Source organism: Lolium rigidum, chromosome 3, assembly GCF_022539505.1.
Source record: "Lolium rigidum isolate FL_2022 chromosome 3, APGP_CSIRO_Lrig_0.1, whole genome shotgun sequence".
NCBI lineage: Eukaryota > Viridiplantae > Streptophyta > Magnoliopsida > Poales > Poaceae > Lolium > Lolium rigidum.
Window position 1 is genome coordinate 5,261,851 of NC_061510.1, and position 20,015 is coordinate 5,281,865.

General features: G+C 45.8%; 1 protein-coding gene and 1 long non-coding RNA gene across 2 annotated transcripts; one reads left to right on the top strand and one right to left on the bottom strand.

Moving 5' to 3' along the window:
• Positions 1-1,678: 1,678 nt before the first annotated feature.
• Positions 1,679-9,960, top strand: LOC124701114 (high-affinity nitrate transporter 2.1-like). Its single transcript, XM_047233161.1, has 10 exons — positions 1,679-2,155; positions 2,245-2,335; positions 3,241-3,285; positions 3,853-3,911; positions 4,327-4,402; positions 4,540-4,671; positions 4,744-4,851; positions 5,814-5,868; positions 5,977-6,152; positions 8,485-9,960. Exons 1-10 carry the CDS (start codon positions 1,686-1,688, stop codon positions 9,958-9,960), a joined length of 2,688 nt encoding a protein of 895 aa, XP_047089117.1. The 5' UTR covers positions 1,679-1,685.
• Positions 9,961-13,941: 3,981 nt separating this feature from the next.
• LOC124694212 lies at positions 13,942-15,962 on the bottom strand. Its single transcript, XR_007000441.1, has 3 exons — positions 14,864-15,962; positions 14,670-14,777; positions 13,942-14,425 (listed from the first exon to the last, which is right to left on the bottom strand). It is a non-coding gene; the product is annotated as an uncharacterized LOC124694212 (long non-coding RNA).
• Between the last annotated feature and the right edge of the window lie 4,053 nt (positions 15,963-20,015).

Here is a 20,015-nt window from a genome sequence, read left to right on the forward strand (position 1 = left end):
TCAGATCAATTCAACGGTTTAATGCGACGACTTCGACTGTGGGGCTGGTCCTCAGGAGCATGTGTACAGAGATTTCTCAACTATCATCAACATAGTCAGGCTGGCTCTGGTAAGAGAGCGACGACAATGACACGTAAGCGGCTTGCTCTGGCGGTAGTAGTGGTCGTTTGGTGGTCCAAAGACCTCGATGCAGTTTTCATTATGTTTAAGATGCTTTATACTTCTTGTAAACTCATCAAATAAATTCGGATATTTCCGGCAAATTTTTTTTGCATCGTGCACAGTACAACTTAACTATGCAAGGATGCTCTGTAATAAGGGCATCTCCAACCGCGCGACCCAAACCGCGCCCGCGCGTCCGTTTGGGTCGAGCCGCGGTCACACGCGGCCCAGCGCGGGGACGCACCGCAAAGCGGACGGCCGCGGCGTCCGGAGCGGCGCAAACCCGGCCCAAATCCGGGCTAGGTTTGCGTGGCCGCGGATGGCACGCGCCGTCCGCTCGCGTCCGCGCGCGGTCGCCTCGTCTCCCTTGGGCCCACCGTCGGTGACCGGGGGAGACTATTAAATGGGGACCGGAGGGGATCCGGCCCTCCACTCCGGGTCCTCACTCCACTCCCAGAGCAAAACCGCCGCCATGGCCCCGAAGCGACGGTTCGCTCCCGGAGCGAACGACGACGAGGCGGCGGCGGCCCGCCGTCGTCCGCCGGCGTTGCGGCCATCGGGAGGATACCGGCGCGGCCTCCACATCGGAGAGGCCGCCCGCGGCGGTGCGGCATTGCCGCAACCGCCGCCTCTCCTCCTCGAGCCGAAGCCGGAGTCCTCGGAGGAGGACCCGGACCTCCGCGCCGCCCTCATGATATCGGCGGCGGAGGAGGAGGCGCAATGGACGCAACTCCATGCGGCCATTCGCACCTCCGAGATGGAGGAGGCGGCGCGGCGGGGAGGTAGAGGAGGCGGAGGGCCGGGCGCTCTACGCGCCCGGGCCGGCCGGCGGTACGGGAGGAGGAGGAGGCGGCGCGGCGGGAGGAGGCCGGGCGCCGCGCACGGCGAGACGGCCAGACGCAGCGCCTCGGGGAGGAGGCGCCGCTCCGTGCGCGCGCGCGGCCGGGTGGCTCCGGATCCCCACTCGTCGTGGGAGGAGGCCCTGTGGTCTCCGTGGCCGGAGTCCCCGGCGCGCTCCAGCCACAACAGCGCGTCGCCGCCCGGGGTGGACGACGACGACGCCCGGGGTGGACGACGACGACGTCGCCGACGACGTCGCCTAATAGAGGGTTTTTAATATTAGTTTAAATTTAAAAGCCCATATAGGGGCTTCTTTTGTTAGTTATTTGCCCAAAATAGGGCTATGTATAAATTTGCCCAAAATAGGGCATATGTTTTAATCAAATTTCGTTTAAATTTGCATTTTTTCTTTTATTTTCGTGTTTCCGGATTATGCGATGCGTCCGCGCGTTGGGCGCAGTCGCGACCCAAACGGACACGCGGACGCGGGCCGCTGTCCGCGTGTCTGGCCGACGACCCAAACGGCCCAAAACGGACGCGTCCTTTTGGATCGCTCGGTTGGAGATGCCCTAAGGGAGGCTGGACTGAACGGGCCCATATGCCAGCAGCATACTCGGAGAGGAATATCCATCTCGCGGGTTAACCCCCTCTTCTCCCCACGCGATCTCGCCGCCGCCGCCGCCATGGCTTTCTCCGCCCGGAGAAGCCTCACCCTCTCCCACCACCTCACCCGCCGTCTCCACCCCTCCCTCTCCCACCTCGTCCCCTCCCACCACGACCGCCGCGAAGACCCCTCCTCCTCCTCTTCCGCCCCACCGCTCCCTGCCCAGCAAGCCCCGCACCTCCCCTCCGCCGACCTCCGTCGACGCGCGAGATCCCTCCCCCTCCCCTTCGGCGCCCACCTCCTGGCCCACCGCACCTTCTCCTCCTCCTCCTCCGAGATCGATGCCGCCGCAACCGTCCTCACCGACCCCGCGGCCGACCAGATGGACGTCGCGGCGGGCGTCCTCTCCGACGCCGCGACCGCGGTCGCGCCCGCCTTCCCGGCGTCGTTCCCAGGGGAAGTGGCCGCCGCGGCCGCCGACTCGTTCCCCCCGGTCGCCGCCCTGCAGTACGTCATCGACGCCGTCCACTCCTTCACCGGGCTCAACTGGTAAGCCCCATTCAGACCTCGCGCGTGCTTTCAGTTCTGCTCATCATGTTAGCTGTAGTAAATGGATTCGAAACGTGGGTCTTTTGTAGGTGGGCTGCGATTGCCGTCACGACCATACTGATCCGAACAGCCACGATCCCGCTGATGGTGAACCAGCTGAAGTCCACGATGAAGCTCAATGTAATAATGAGCTCGTCTGAGTAACTTATGCTCTCTGTTTTTGTTATATATATGCTTTAACTGTATGCCCGTTCTGCCTTTTGCCCATGCATTTTATGAGACGCAAATGCATGTTTGAAGCTTGTGGTTATAGTCGGCTAGTTGTTGTTCCTTGTATATAAGCCCCTGGAAACACTGGCAGTAGCGGTGCGCGTGGCTTTTATGCTTTTTCTTTTAGTTTTGAACTTATGACGCTGTTGTTCCATTCTCTCCTGAATCAGGAGATATTGGGAAAAGCAAAGCTTGAACCTTGATGCCAGTCTGTCATTCTGTGCAATGTGTAGTGTAGGCTACATTGCCAATAGATATGCTCTTTTGAGCTAACATGTAGATTGATTTTGACTTGTCATATGAAATGTAGTGTCTCGGTATGGTCCAGTGGCCTGCGATTCTCTATGTCCTTGAATAGCAGCATTGGATCTGTTCTTTGCGTCGAAATCATTCATGGCACCATTCGATTCCTGAATAGTATAGCCACACAGATTGGACAGAAGTGCCGTGTCACTTTTTTTTTGTTATGCAATGGAGTAAATGAGAATCCGAACGCCTCATGCACTTAGTTAAAAGGGGTCAAATTGTTGGCTTTACGATCTATTTTTTTTGTTGGCTTTACGATCTATTTTTTTTTGTTGGCTTTACGATCTATTTTTTTTGTTGGCTTTATGTTTTCGGTTAACCTGTCCAACTACTTTGATCTCAATCAACACTTGTTACCATCTGTGGCTGAAGGCATGTAGTTGAGGACATAATGATGTTCCTTTTGTTATGCTGTCTTTGCTCGTCTAACTATATCCACATTATGTCTTCTTCGAATGACTGCAAGATAACTAGTTTAATTTCCTTCTTTGAAACTCTTATTCATGCAGGCAATGAGGCCAGAAATTGAAGCAATCAACATGGAGATGCGAAATGTAAGTAGAGTTAGTTTTACAGTTTAAGTCGCTTTTTATATTGTAACTTATTGTGATCATGTTAGTCGTAGCAGGCATAATTATATTTACAGAAATAGTGCAATACCCACTGCTAGCATATTTTTACTATAGTATTTGGTTCAATTCCACACTTATAGCCTTTTGTATGTTATTATGCTTTCATCTGTTTCCTCCCTTCTACCAAGTCATAATCTTCCCTTATTGGGAGTGTTTACCTGTTTGGGAGGCATATAAAGGTGAAATGGCACTGCAACTATGTTCAATTGTCTTCATGCATAATTTGCGATCTACATGTAATCTGTTGCTTAGTCAAGTTTTTCAAAATCCCGTTGTGAAGTCGCCAAGGTAGGGTGTTGGTAAATAATGCAACACACAGTTTATTGTACTGGACAATGCTGAAGCTGCATGAATGGTTCCGAGGGAACCTAAGTTATAGTTTTGTTCGAGACAATTTACACTCCTAGGGAACCTAAAATATATTTTAATTAAAGAAAATTTACACTGTGCTCTCCTAATGATACAACCCTTCATATTTATTTCCTGCAGTCAATGGATCCACAATCGATGCTAGAGGGGAAAAGGAAATTGGGCGAGCTATTCACAAAGTATGCAACTGCCAATGGTTTACTGCCTGTAAATATTTCATAATCTGAAGTTGTTTTATCTCATCCGTGGCTTTTAAAAATCTTATATGTTGGTGCAATTTCGCCAATTGATCGTTTTATGTTCATGTCTGGTTCTTCAAACTCGATCGTGTTCCTTTAATCATTGGGATCTATAGACTTGTAGGTTTTAAAATTGCTTTATTGGCCATTAGGTTGTTCTTGCTATCATCTGTGCTTACAAAGTGCCTCTTTATTTTATTTTTTTGCTCAAACCAAATGTTTTTTCAGCGTTTATATGTCTTGCAGAATTCAACCTTACCACTTGGACTTCTGTTATTGTTTATTGGGTCGTTTACCTTTTTTAATCATAGAGCAGATAGTTCCATTGTTTTAATCATCGAATATCTCTCTTCAGGCGTGGTGTTAATCCATTGACACCGTTAAAGGGTATATTCATCCAAGGGCCTATATTCATGAGCTTTTTCTTTGCTGTAAGTTTATTCCACTTTGTTTTTTTTATATCAAACATTCTAACTACGATCACACCTGGTTATAATCCTGCAATCTTGCTGTAGTGTTTATCTTCTTTTTAATGTTGTTCCACCTTGTCCCTCCTTCTCAACTGTAGATACAAAACATGGTGGAGAAGGTCCCTTCTTTGAAAGGAGGTGGAGCATATTGGTTTACTGATTTGACAACTCCTGACGAGCTTTACATCCTCCCAGTGTTGACAGCAGCGACATTCTTGGCTACGGTGGAGGTGTGCACCCTGGCCAATGCAATAAATATGTCTTTTATGTAATTGTATAGTTAAGAATAATACTTTTTTCAGCTCAATATGCAAGAAGGCATGGAGGGAAATCCTATGCTGCAAACAATGAAGAAGTTTTCTAGAATATTGGCTGTTACGACTATACCATTTACCATGCACTTTCCAAAGGTATGAAATACTCAGGCCATTAAGTTCATGAACCATACCCATAAAATTCTAGCTAGAAGTTATCTGTAAGGAATTTGAGCGTACTGGGAATGCAGGTAAGTTTGCATGACTAAGTGCCATTTCCTAATGAACGACTAAATCTGTGGTTGTCGAAAGACAATACTATACAGTGACCATTTTTTATAGTTCCCCAGTTAGCTTCTGAAACTGGCTACATCTATAGCCCATAACATGGAAAACGCATTCAATAACAATTTTTGTATGACCATGACCACAATCACTCTTCCCTACTTGGTTATTCATCCATACACGGGAGTGGCGGAGCTAGCGGCAAATTTCTGTGGGGTCAGCTGGCCCCACAGCTTACACGCAGCTCCGCCGCTGTACACAGGTTACATATTTCCTGAAATGCAGGAAAATTTGTGTGTATTAAAGCCTTCTTTGAATGATCTTCAAACTTTCATGGTGTGATTGGGAGTTGGGCAAACATGGGTATGGGCCTACTCCCTTGATTTCTTTTGGGGTTGTAGAGCATAAATTATTTTGCATAGTTAAGTTGGAGCTGCCATCCTGGCATTTAGGTGTTCATAGGGGCTTACCCTAAAGTAGGAATTGTTTTTTCACCTAACTGCTGAAAATCATAGTACATTGGTTGGTTGAAATATATGTGAATCATATTACCAAAATTCTGTTATCCACAGTCAAAGATGCTACAACTCGTCACACTTTTGGAAGAAATATGTGGCATAGATCCAATAACTTTTTTTTGTTGCCAGTGGTTTCATTTTTAACCTATAGATCTCTACTTTTGTTAATGACATCTTTTATCCTCCTTTTCGTATATCAAATAAATGTAGCTAAGCTTCTCTGTTGGCAGCATTAACAATACTAAATAATTTTGCACTGTCATTAATCTTATCTTCTCTTCTGCACTGTCATTAATCTTCTCTTTTCTTCTGCAGGCAATTTTCTGCTACTGGGTGACAGCAAACTTGTTCTCGCTTGGGTATGGTTTTGGTAAGTTCTGTGCCAGAATTGAGATCTCACATGTCCAGGCCTTCTTTTTTTTTCTCCTTTCTCATTTGCTTATGTGTATACCATAATTTATTTTGTTTTCTGTCTCAGCTCTCCGGAAGACAGCTGTGAGGTATTTCTTGGATCTTCCTGAGGTAATACCACAGCCTGTACCAGCTCAAATGTCGACGTTCAGCCTTTTCGAGGGACCGAAGTCATCTCCAGCAGTTGATCCAGCCGCTGAAGTCGAGGGGTCTGAGCCTTCTAATGCCGAACTAAAAGATAGGGTTGTAGATCTTGAGAAGAAGATTGCAGAACTTGAAAAGAGGGCTAAAGCTAGAGGTGAATCTGAAGAGTAATAGCTAACAAACCAATTTTGCCTCTGTAACTTGTGTCTGGTGGCGAAGGATATCTAGCACGAACTGATATAGCACCAAGATTTGACTTGGACTATACAGCTGTCCATTTTTTGAGCATGTGTGGTTATTGTTGTTTCGAGCGAATAAACCTGAGGGATCCTGGCAACTAAAATCACCAGCTTGTTTGCTGGATTAAGCACATTGATGCCTTCCGAGCAGAAACCTTATGTAGGTGGTTATTCTTGTACTACTAGATTGACATTAAACAATCAAGCGATGTAATCGTTATTACCTTGTAGTTGCAAAAGGTTAAGAATTCATCCTGGACTGACTGTTGATTACTGTTACATTATTGGGTGTGATGAAGTATGACCTTGTTACTCTGATAGTCTTAAATCAGTACATGTCTCCAAACATTTCCTCTTTGGATATCTTCACCTTTGGTGATGCTGTGAACTTTCTCTAACTAGTTCTGATTCTGTACGTTTTGGCTAGCTAAAAACGCTCTATATTGTGGGACGGAGGAAGTAGTTTTTATTCAGAATATCCTGTGATCAGTTTGCTTAGAAGATAAACAAAGATTGGTGAGCATAGAGATAATAACCCGTGCAAATTCTTTTGCAAAGCTACATTGCATGTGCCGCTGTACTAACAGTTCCGACACTACATTCTCCAACTCTGAATCCTTGTATCGATGTACCTGCTAATTATGATTTGGAATTCCCCTAAAATACAGTTAGGGTTTGCAATAAACAGGGAGCTATACCAATTTCAGATGTGGACGTCAGGGTTGACACTTGACATGACACGAATTGATCAAGTATAATCATGCGCTGATGCGTGGACATAATCGATTCTGTGAAGTCTCAGGAAAATGTCAGACCAACGTATTCCATTAAATTTCTTCCTCCACTTGTCTTTTTTTTGTTGGTAAGTCAAATTACATGAAAATGATCTTAGGTCATTATGTTCTAAATTAACAATACATCTTCAATATCTGGTTCAACGTGCAGTAAGAGATTGAAAGATGTTACTCAATCTTCTACATTATAATTGTGATTCAAACGATAGCTTGTACCGCGGAGCGCTCGGTGGACACGTTTTTGGACACACCACGGGTTTGGCTACGAGAATTTACGTTGTGCGTCACCATAATTTTATTTATTATTGCAACACACGGGCATAATTGCTAGTCCTTTAAAAAAACGTGTTGCATTTTACCCCTTAATTGTGATTTTGTGTCGTTTTCTTGTCTCATTCTACTATTACTTTTGCCAAACTGATATATTGAACCGACATATCAGGATGAGTCGGTAGCTAAGAGCAGAAATCTGACAAAAAAGCATTCAAGTATGTTGAAAGCTTATCACAATTCACAATGTAAGAGTTCGAATGTACAAAATCAAAATTTCCCATTCCTTCAAGAAACAAGTAAAATTTTCCCAAATGAAAAATCTGCTAGCTGACAGAAGTGCAAAGAAACTCGATACAAAGTGTAATTGAATCTAAAATATATTCAAACGGAAACAGATATATTCGGCTAAACTGAAAACCGATCGAGATAGTCGGCCATGCACAAATCTTGCGTCAACTAAGAAGGTGAACCTGATTGCCAGCCTACCCCCTACTAACCGGCAAGTCAACGTTCTCTCCCAATCCACGCGTCGAGTCACACATGCCTTGATCCTTGGCCGATCCCATGGAACAAGCTGAAGTAAACGGAGCTCCAAAAGCCACGGGCGCAGGAGATGCGGCGCCGAGGTTCTCTTCAATGGTACTAATATCCGTTAAATTAGTTGATTTTTCTCCTCACTCTCCTCCAGATTCAACGCTGTCTCTCCAATCTGGAGTAGTTAACTCAGTCGCTTGCTTCATTAGCCTCCTCAGTCCTCATGATTCCGTCAGATGCAAATTGTTGATCTCTAATTAATTTGCTCCTCTACGATGCCCAAAGGGCGTGATCTTCAGTCTAGTAAAATCTACCTAGGTAACACCTGATAATCGATTGAGATATCATCCAAATGTCAACTCTAGCGCTGAAATGTGCAGACACAAAGCCGACATGCGCCTTCTCCCTATAAGTACCGCGCCGATGGATGGAAGATTCAAAGCATAAGCAACACACTGCCATTACATTACAAAGCCAAGCTCAACAGGCAGCAGAGCAGCTGCTAAGAAGAAGCTTAGCTAGCTCTAGTTAAGAGAGGGGGATATGGAGGTGGAGTCCCGAGCTCGGGGGGAAGAGGCGGCAGCGAGCAAGTTCACGCTGCCAGTGGACTCGGAGCACAAGGCCAAGTCCTTCAGGCTCTTCTCCTTCGCCAATCCCCATATGCGCACCTTCCACCTCTCGTGGATCTCCTTCTTCACGTGTTTCGTCTCCACCTTCGCCGCCGCGCCGTTGGTGCCCATCATCCGCGACAACCTCAACCTTGCCAAGGCCGACATCGGAAACGCAGGGGTGGCGTCTGTGTCCGGGTCTATCTTCTCCAGGCTTGTCATGGGCGCCGTGTGCGACCTCCTTGGCCCGCGCTACGGCTGCGCCTTCCTTGTCATGCTCGCCGCGCCCACCGTTTTCTGCATGTCACTCGTCGACGATGCTGCAGGGTACATCACTATTCGTTTCCTCATTGGCTTCTCCCTCGCGACATTCGTGTCGTGCCAGTACTGGATGAGCACCATGTTCAACAGCAAGATCATCGGCACTGTCAATGGGTTGGCCGCTGGGTGGGGAAACATGGGCGGCGGTGCCACGCAGCTCATCATGCCGCTCGTCTTCCACGCCATCGAGAAGTGTGGCGCAACACCCTTCGTCGCATGGCGCATCGCCTACTTCATCCCGGGATTGATGCACATCGTGATGGGTTTGCTTGTGCTCACCCTCGGGCAGGACCTCCCAGACGGCAACCTCAAGAGCCTTCAGAAAAAGGGCGACATGAACAAGGACAAGTTCTCCAAGGTCTTATGGGGCGCCGTCACCAACTACCGCACATGGGTCTTCGTCCTCCTATATGGCTACTGCATGGGCGTCGAGCTCACCACCGACAATGTCATCGCCGAGTACTACTTCGACCACTTCCATCTAAGCCTCCGCACCGCCGGCACCATTGCTGCCTGCTTTGGCATGGCCAACATCGTCGCGCGCCCCATGGGTGGCTACCTCTCCGACCTTGGTGCCCGCTATTTTGGCATGCGCGCCCGCCTCTGGAACGTCTGGATCCTTCAAACGGCTGGTGGTGCTTTCTGCCTCTGGCTCGGGCGTGCCTCTGCCCTTCCCGCCTCTGTCACCGCGATGGTCCTCTTCTCCATTTGTGCCCAGGCTGCATGTGGTGCCATCTTCGGTGTCGCCCCCTTCGTCTCTCGACGGTCTCTCGGCATCATCTCTGGCATGACCGGTGCCGGCGGCAACGTGGGTGCAGGGCTCACCCAACTTCTTTTCTTCACTTCATCGCAGTATACCACTGGCAAAGGGCTCGAGTACATGGGCATCATGATCATGTGTTGCACACTGCCCATTATGCTCGTGCACTTCCCGCAGTGGGGCTCAATGTTCTTCCCCGCCAACGCCGACGCCACTGAGGAAGAGTATTACGGATCCGAGTGGACAGAAGAGGAGAAGAAGAATGGGCTCCACCTCGCCGGCCAAAAGTTCGCCGAGAACTCCCGCTCAGAGCGTGGCAGGCGCAACATCATCCTCGCTGAAGCCACGCCGCCCAACAACACTCCCCAATATGTATAGGACCTGTTTTCGTATCTACATAGGTACAGTCAAGTGTCTCCAGTACATATGAGCTACTAAGTTTGGGTTTCTCTACCCGAATGATAATGAAACGTGTGGATGTATACGCTCTGCAATCATGCCAGCGAGGGTATGTGACAATTTGGATACGAAATTACACGAGCACGTTTGAATTTTGATGCGTGTGATATGTCTACTTTAGAATATGGAAAGAACATGACGTCTGCATCGATGCACACAGCCAACGATTTATCCTCTGAGCATCCTAAACATGGTCTAGAATGCAAAATATGCCAGGAAAAGAAAAGTACACTTCACCATCCCTGCATATGGCAAATTGTCTGATTTTTGCTCTCAACCCCAAGACTCAGTCATCTTGCGCTGCCAAAACCGCTTCAATCGTTATTGCAAATATGGCTCCTGCATATTTGAGTGCACACAAGCATGATTTAATTACAGAGATACAGGTAAGAAAATCGAATTAGGAAAACAAAGAAGAAAATGACAAACAAAATATGAAAGTTAGATGCCAACTTAGCGAAACTTATCTATCTATGTATATGCCCTGTAAGCTAAGCTAGCTCATCCCTACAAGTGGTAAGTTGGATATGTGCAGAATAAATAACCAATATATACAGCTCCATGATTAGCTAGTTGGTTAACAACCACAAAAGAGACTTAAACATATGGTGGCACTACAAGTGTCAACCACCAGAACCATTCAAACATATTTTAGGCACATAGTGCAAGTTAAACTATGCAAAGTTTAATCAATAATATAAAAAATAATACAAACATCTACGATATCAAATGCATATAATATAAAATACAACTTTTACTATGGTTGGGTAATTTAGGAGCCGTTGAAGCTACTTAATCTGACGGTGGGAAAAAGAGTAGTACCAGAAAGTACTGGAAAGTAAGTAGCGGTAAGTACATGAAAGTACTGGAGTAGAATTATTGGTTTATATTAATTTGATAGAAGGTAGTTAGGTAATTTCGTGTTCAGATGGCAATGTCATCTCCCAACTCTCTGACTTCAGTCTCCATCCCGTCGAGACATGGAGCCGCCGCCGCCATGTCCCCTTCCCGCGTCGCTGCCCTGGCGCCTGCGCCCTCTTCTCACCGCCCGCCGCTACGCCCTCCCCGCCGGCGTCCCACTTCGCCGCGTCCACGCTCGGTCACCACCGCCATCCTGTAGCCCTGCGGAAAATTCCCTTTCCAGCAGTTCCTCTCCGGCCCCACTCCGGCACTGTGCTGTCCGGCGGCCGCGCCTTGTGCCGTGCCGCACACTATTTGTTCTCCGTCCGCGAGGCGTGGAGCTCTGTAGCCGCCGGGCGCGGCGTAGAAGCTGCTGGTGTTCGGGCCGCCGGACGACTAGACGTCGGCACTACAGACGGCATCCCGGTGCGGCGCCGGGCCAAGGCGGAGGTGGTTGAGCCGGCGGTAGCCGCCAAGCACCGTGTCGAAGCTGCGGGTGGCCGGCACGCCGTGTGATGCCGGCGCGACGCGTTGGAGGTACTGGAGGCGTTGAACATGATTATCAGGTGCGTCCGGTCCAGTGCAGCAAATTTTTTTTTGGTTCAGTCTCCGAGTTGCAAATGTACTGATGGCCATGTGCAGTAAGAATGGTTGCTTGGCCAATGGATCCACGTTCTAGATGGAGCTACTATTTGTTGATTTATCCTGTATCTAGAATTATAGATTCAGTAGGGATGCTGCAATAGTTTCAAACTCGTTTTCTGACATTCACTACCACTCTGAATGCCATTTGCTTTAAGAATAAAACCACTGTAAAGCGTTGGTTAAGAACGAATTTATCCTACTACCTGTTGATTGCCATCGACTACTTTTAAGAATAAGTTTTTAGCAGTAAATAATTAGGCTAAGTGTATCATGGTATCTATTGATTTATTGGACATGCATGGCATATGTTTTCTCTTTAATTTTTGACACTCCACAAGATTATAGAACTTCTTTAGGATGTTAAATGATGGTTTTAAGGCTGATAATGAGCAGCTGAGCAGTAAACATACAATATAGCACTGTACTTATATATTGCTCATTGGGATATACTTATGGGTCTTCACCAAAGCTCATAATGGTTGACGACAAGGGTGGACAGAAGGAGACTAAGGCAAGTTCTGCTTAACTCGAGATTCGAGGATAATTTTCAATAACACACCAACAACACTGCAGCATTGAGTAGTCTTGTAGAATAGTCAAGCCAAACAAATGGCTTACATTAAAATGTAACAACTCTACAGATCGGTTAGAACTTAAAATTACAAATTTACTAGCAATATGAGAAAATGGCAGAACTAAAGTATAGCCATAGATTTTTTGAGGAGCAAAACATGCTCTTTGGTAAAATGAGCAGTGCAATCCTTGGTTTTGAGGGAGAGCAAAATTTGCTCTCCTCCAATAGCAAGGATTGCCTTGCCCTTTGAATATCTTAAATGAGCAAAGATTTCCTTAATTTCGAGGGAGAGCCAAATGGCTCTCTCCCACTAGCAAGAATCACCTTACCCGTAGCTTAGTCTTGCTTTTAGATAAATTCATCAAGTAATTAATTAATTTTGAGAAGCAAAATATAATCTTTGGTAAAATGGAGCAAAGGCATACTAGATTTTGAGGGAGAGTGAAACTTGCTCTCCTCCAATAGCAAGGATTGTCTTGCCACTTTGAGTAGAATTAATTATGAAAAAAATGCCTCAAGGATAGTAATCCTCCACGAGCAAGGCTCATGCCTTGCACAAGTGAGCCAAACTTCTTGCTTTTGTGGAGAGATACTCCAAGAACAAGGATCAGCTTTCCACCGACCATGGACCATATGATCCGTACTTTCAGGGAAAAGAACATGACTGTGTCTAAATTGCCACATGCTATAAGAGCAGCTTGTCTGAAACTACCCTTGACAGCCACTCCCTGTGAGCTTCATAGTTCCTTGTATGGGCTCACCTGTTGGGGCCCAGGATTTGACTTCCTGCGTGCTCTTCCCTTCGCAAGCCCAGTGACAGCTAGACTTCAACCAATGGTTTGTTCAACATCACAGATGCAAAGATGTGCCCAGTTCAGTCCCCTGCTGATGTTATGAATTTGGTGTTGTTGAATGAAAAGCACCATGCTTCTGGACCAACAACAATGTACGATAGAAGCAGTCGATCCCAGGTATGCATCCGCATTATCTTCCTAGCTAGTAATCATTGTTATTTGATGCCCTTTCAATATTTGGTTCTACTGATTTTCTATGTTTTCTTGCAATATCTTGACTGTCCATGTAAATGGGAAGAACATGTCAGGATGCTGCAGAATTTGGTAGATCTTGCGGGAAGTGAGAGGGTTGCAAGTCAGAAACACAGGGGCAGATTGAAGGAGGCTGGGCATATTAACAAGTCACTTTCGTGCCTAGGAGATGTCATCACTTCCTTAGCTTAGAAGGATTCTCACGCTCCTTACAGAAATAGCAAATGTACCCAATTGCTGCATAGTTGCCTAGTTGGCTGAATCAGTGAACATGTTCACCACATGCGCTTGTATAGATCGTTCACTCTTATGTATATAGCTTATTTGAATTATCTTGCACATGATTGGCATCATTGTGTAAGTTCATGCAATAACACTGGTAATGAATCTTATTTTTTTATTGGAGTATAATAAAGTAAATGAGTATACTAATATTACTGATATGCCTCGCTGGCGGCGGCCACGGATGGCTATCAACGTTCTAATTAAAGTATACTTGCCACAATATATTATGATACAAATGCAGTAATACAACATGAAATAATATCTGTCAAACAAAGTGTTCTCAAATCTGGCACAAGAAACACAGTAGGGAGCAACCAGAGGGCCAGACGAAATCATTTTTTTTGCAACATCATTAAATTTCACGTCTCAAGCTCTCAAGCCAGTATGTCAGTGCAATTTAACATTGTAAGCGGCTAGATTCAGTAAAACGCCACAATTACTCAAAGCATGTAAAAAAGGTTTTGCATTCAGGATCTACCACGAAGTGAACAAATTAACACGAATACAATGTTCCAAATAACTCAAGCAGTACCAGGAAGCAGTACACAGAGGGATCACTTCGATCTGGAAGCATAGCTAAAGGCTAAAAGATATGAAGTCTCACACACGGTTGCAAAAATGTCCTGTGCTACTTCAAGATAACTGGACGGGTAACTTTGATCAGGGGCATGTGGATGTGCGGGATCACACCCCCACTAGCAATGGTACCCTTGATGAGGGTATCCAGCTCTTCATCTCCATGGATGGCCAGCTGAAGATGGTGATGGGTGATACGCAACACCTTCAGATCCTTGCTCGCGTTCCCAGCCAGCTCCAGAACTTCAGCAGTCAGGTACTCCAGGATAGCAGCAGAGTAGCCCGCAGCTGTAGCACCAACACAGCCATTCGTCCACAGCCGTTTGCTTCAGCTGGCAATGGATACAGCCAACAGGAACTGTAATATAGCATTGCAAAATAATTAGTACAGAGATGGTACCTCCCAATTCTGAGAATCATGATGACAGTGGCAAAGTAATAAATCAAAACTGGTTGTTTGCTACTAACAGTCAAGACACACCAGTTTAGAGACTTTTAATAACACAATTAAGCATCATAATCTTAACAACATATGTGAAGTAATCATCCATGATTATACAAAACATATGTAAGACAAAGCTTGTGGCAGCACTGGATCATACCTCATCTATTCCTTCACATATGTATTAAACGTTTTTGTATAATCCTGGATGATTACTTCACAAATGTTAAGAGAGCTGTAGTTAATAAGGTTCTGTCAGCTTATTGTCCTGCACAAGAAAAAGGCAATAAAATTCCACTCACTGCATTAGCAAGTCAACCACATGCAAAATTCAACTTTTGACTGATTTACTACCTCTATCCACTTGGCGCATTTATGCTGATTGTGACCCTCCACCTTGTAATAGCAGTATTTTGTGTTAGATCTTTTATGCTTCTTTGGCTTCAGCCTTTTCTTCGGTGCACCTCATGCATAGGATCTAGAACCTTTTCCAATTCTCCAGAATCAAGTTCCACCGTTTGTGGCAGCACCGGACCATACCTCATGCATTCCTTGTGACCACTGGATGATTCCTTCCTATGAGCTTGCATCAAAAGACTGATGACACCGCACTCTGAAGGTTTGTCAAGATTTGGCAAGAAAAAGTAGAGTGCTGCCAGATACAGTGAAGCAATATCGCACGCCAAAAATTTGGTTCAGTTATCTCACGTGCAACTAGCCATATTTAGCAATGGAGCTTTAAGTAGACTACTCAAAAGATCCGTTAGATTCGGTGGTCCTTCTGATCTAGTGTATACTCATATACAGACTCCAGCAGGCGATACTCCACCTCTCCAAGGATATTCAACATACGGATATTATTAATAATTTGTTTAAGTCTCCAGTACTACAGATGAACACGGGTACACTAATGTATACGAGCCTTAAACAAATTCAAGCACGGGTACTACAGAGGAGTAAAATATAGGCGACCAATTTTTCACGACAATTAGAATCAACGGCATTAATCATACCAGAAGTTGAGCGGTACTGGTGTAGGTGTAGGTGCTATCGGAGCAGCTCTGCGGATACAGCGCCGGCTCCGTTTGACGCGGAAGATCGGAGCGCAGCCGCCGCCGCCGGCGTCCAAGGGGCCGCGCGCAGGGAGAGGAGAGCTACAGAGGGAAGGGACTACAGAGGGGATGGGCTAGATCCTGCGCCATCGCCGTAGGGGTTCGGTGGCGGCCAGGATTTGTCGCCGTCGTGAGGCAGAGAGGTTGGGGAGTGGTGGGGATTCTGATCCGGGAGCTCTGGATTCGGTCGTGCGAGGTGGGACGGTTGCCTACGCATTTACCATAATACCCCTGGAATGCTAATTTAAAATGCATAATTAAATTCTCTGATCGGACGGACATAATTAATCGCGGCGGTAGTGCTGGGTAGTACTCGGTAGCACTTGCCAATCACCGTAACACAGCTCAATATAAAAATATATTTCATGATACTTTAAATAATATTAATTTTGCATTGTATATGTTAATACCTTTATTAATACTAGTACAAATGCCCGTGCGTTGCTACGGGTGCTACATTTTATTCTCAATACATATATACTTCACAACTCACATATGAAAATTCAAAAGATTGATAGTAGATTTTAAGGTGGGTACATAGAGTAGCAAAGTAGTAGACAATACAAAAGAGGACCAAAGGCTGGTTGGACCGTATCACATAAGAACTTAATACATAGCCACAAGATACATGAACGTAATAACAAGACACCATTTTTGTTATGCTCTACGTGGTTTAAGTTCTACGTTATCTTGTTACTCTTCCGTGGTAAGTCCCACACGTTTGTTCTGGGTCGTCATAACCATCAACTCAACAACCTCTCCTTTTGGATGTTTTATTGTCTCACAAAATGGACGGCGACGGCCGCTTCAATGGGCGGCGGCTGCTGCTACAATCACTGGTAGCGGAGGTGATTTTGTACAAGCGACAACACATATTGCTACAAGAGGCATACAAGGTCGTGTGTGAGCGTCAGGAGGAGCAGGAGAATTTTCATTCGACGGTTGTGTTCTCTTTTTTTCCTTCCCTGAAGCATTGACCTAATCTGACGATCCTTACCATTCGTATCGAACGGTTGGCGATCCGGGGGATCGAGGATTTGATCCCCGGGGGATGCTTAGCCCTTCAGAAAGATATTAGTCCCTTCGATCCTTTATAACTGATTCGAATCTCGAATTCAGTTCTAAATTCGATTCAATTTAGGGTATCTCCAGCGGGCCGACGCATTTTGGACGCTCAAATTGTCCGCGAGCATCCGTTTGCGTCGGTCCGCGGACGCCATACGGGCCCGGACAACCGTTTGCATCGTGGGTATCCCCAGTGGTGCGGAAGCATTTTTTACCAGAACCACCATCAAGGCGTTAATGGCGGTTTTGCGTCCCGTCGAGGCCTGCCGCTGACGATTACCTGTTCCCGCACGACGACGGCTATTGCCGCTCTTGCCAAATACATTGGCGCATTTTGTCGGCGTTTCGCGCACGGGAAACGACATGCACGACAACATCGTTTCCAGCACCGCCGTGGCTATATATGGTGGACACCGGCGGGGATGACGGGCACACCTCAAGCTAAACCCTAACATCCATCCATGGCCGAGCACAACCTTAGTTGGGATCAGGTTGTTCAGATGTGCCACCAAGTCCACCCGGAGGAGGACGAGCAGGTAGCCGCCGACGCATTTCAGGCCGAACAAGACATTTATCATTTTAAATATGCAATCCTAGCGCTATCTAGACCAAAGAAAATTTCTAGCATTACTTCTGACCGAATTTTTTTTATGCAACTATTTTTGACCGAATTGGAAAAACATTTAGCAAGTGGAGAAGAATTAAAGGAGAGGCAGGAAAAGAAAGATAAAACACGGCAGTGCAAATCGGATTAGCGAACACATCGCTCGGTACTCACACTCCACTCTCAGTGGAGATAGCCTTTGGCAAGTCTCTAGTAGCGTCGACCATCGCCTCCACTCCCTGCCCGAGTCCTGGCCGCCGGCTCCCAGGGCCACCCCCTCACCGGCTTCCCCACGGCCGGCGCGAGGAGATCCACCGCCCCTGCGTCCCGCCGCTGCAGCGAGTTCTACCTCTCTCATGTATCCTTACCGCTACAACAAGAACCAGACCTTCCCCTGCCTCCCTACCGCTGCAGCGAGTTCTGTTCAGCAAACATCACGCCCGCAACCCGATTGATGGATCCACAACACCGGACTCCTCCTCCTGCGCGAGAAACCTATCAACCGGAGTAAGTGCAGACGGACGCTGGCGTGCTCCGACGGGCAGTGTTGCAAGCATCCAGCAATGGATGGTCGACGTCCCTCCCCACCTCGCTCGTTGTGGCCCATCGGAGAATCCCGCACGGCAAATCGCTCGTATCCTACTGCTTCCGCGCCCCTCCAACAGGTCCGCATCTCTACAAGGTTTGTTAGTTCCCCTCTCATCTCCACACTCGCGAAATCCCCAATATCCGAATCTGGGTAGCTTATATGACTTTTCCAAATTGTCAATAAGTTGGTATCATGCACATCCCACAACTGATACCATGATTTTTGATTGTGGAGAACTCCCTGAAGGTGCTGATGATGGAGTTGTAAACTTTTTCGCCGATGCTGACATACTTGCATATATCCTGACTGGCCAAACGACCTCGGTGAGAAACCTATGGAGGTTTGTTTCATAGTGGATGTATGCTGCGGACTCGGTGAGAAACCTATGGAGGTTTGTTTCATAGTGGATGTATCTTTGCGGAGTCTGCTAAGGCTTCAGGGAATGATAACTTCAGGTTAATTCTAACTTGGCTAAGCTCCACCTTTTTTATAAGGTATAGTGGTATTTCATTTGTTGTGCAGAACAGATTCAATGAATGAATGTTAGGGAATCCCATTAATCTGTAGTTGCCATCTAATTATGATGGTAGCCTGTATGAACTGAAAATATAGATGTAGCAAAGGTGTCAACCAGGTCATAAAATGGATTATTATGCTCCTTGACTTCAAGAAATTACTAACTAAACTTGTAGTTAGTTGTTGACTTAAAAAAAATTGCTGCAACCTAAAGAAACTTCACTTCATCCGACCATTAGCTCAAACATGAAATTAAATTCCAGGTTAGTTGGGACAGGACAAGAATATTCGTGCGCCACATATGCGCTATGTCTATGAGTCAGATCTGTAGCCACCTTTCACATTCTAGTTTCACAAAATTATCTCGCTGAAAATAAGATATGAACAGTTATATATGTACCTGTCATCCAGAGTTGAGTCATATCAGTTCTGAATATTTTTATGTCTTAGTGACCTTTAATTTTGAAGTTGGTGTGTTACATTTTTATCTCTTCCTCTAAGTATCGATTTGTCATTTGTGCCGAACACAGCAGGAACGGGTCCTCACCCAGCCACACACAATGGAGCTGGCACCCTGAGCTCTGCAACATCAGGAATGTCCAAATGCAAAATGAGCTTCTGGGTTCTCATCATGGACAACCGAACGTGCAATCTCATGTAGCTGGTGCAAGTATTTTTGTTGAAGTAATGTGAGTTCTCCCTCTAGAGAAAATGGTACTGGACTCACTATTCCTGTTCCTATTGTTGCTCTTACGTACTTTGCATTCAAATACATCTGATGCCAGTTTGACACCACAAGATAGCAGATACTTGTGAATGTTTTGTTTTACATTTCTTGTATATTCAGATGAAGCTTTGATTTGTGTAGGTAATTGTTCCATCAGTGTCTTCTGTCTACCATGAGTATGCAATGAAAAACCAAAATACCAGTGTTTATCTTCAGGTACTTATGATGGATTAACTGTCATTTTCCATTCTTCTATTCATATGTGCAACTTTATACTTCTATGGTAGTTACTTTATCTTCCAACTCGGGTTCTGCCATTCTTGTTTTCATATATCTGATTATTTTCTGATTATATACATTATAGTTCAATATCAATGGAGTGATCTTCAAATAAATAATATGTAATATGTACACTAAGAATCGTTTATTACACTTGGAGAATTATTTTACGTCCAGACCAGCATGTAATACATCAGAACAAAAACTCAATAGTAAAGAATTTTTCTTATATTATTTATCCTACTCTCCATCTGGTCCTTGTATAAGTATGAAGATCATCCTTTCATCATGCACAGAATAGTCTGGTGAAAGTACAGCACATTGATTGCTGGCTAACACATACAGGGAGGAGAGGCTAAATATCTGCACATGCAACAGAAATTACAAAGTTATGTTAGAAGTTCTTGAATAAATAGGTTCTGCCTCTTACAAAAAGTTATACTGTGAGGAGAACCAAAATTTGATCAAGCTATAAGTACTACTTGGAAAAAGAAGGTTTCTATAGTCAGTCAAACATATCCACGGACTACAATGATAAACTTGTATGGGAACCTGGTGTTATCACCAGATTTTAGACGAATCCAGAGGTGGGCCGGGCTTGGAAGATTACATGT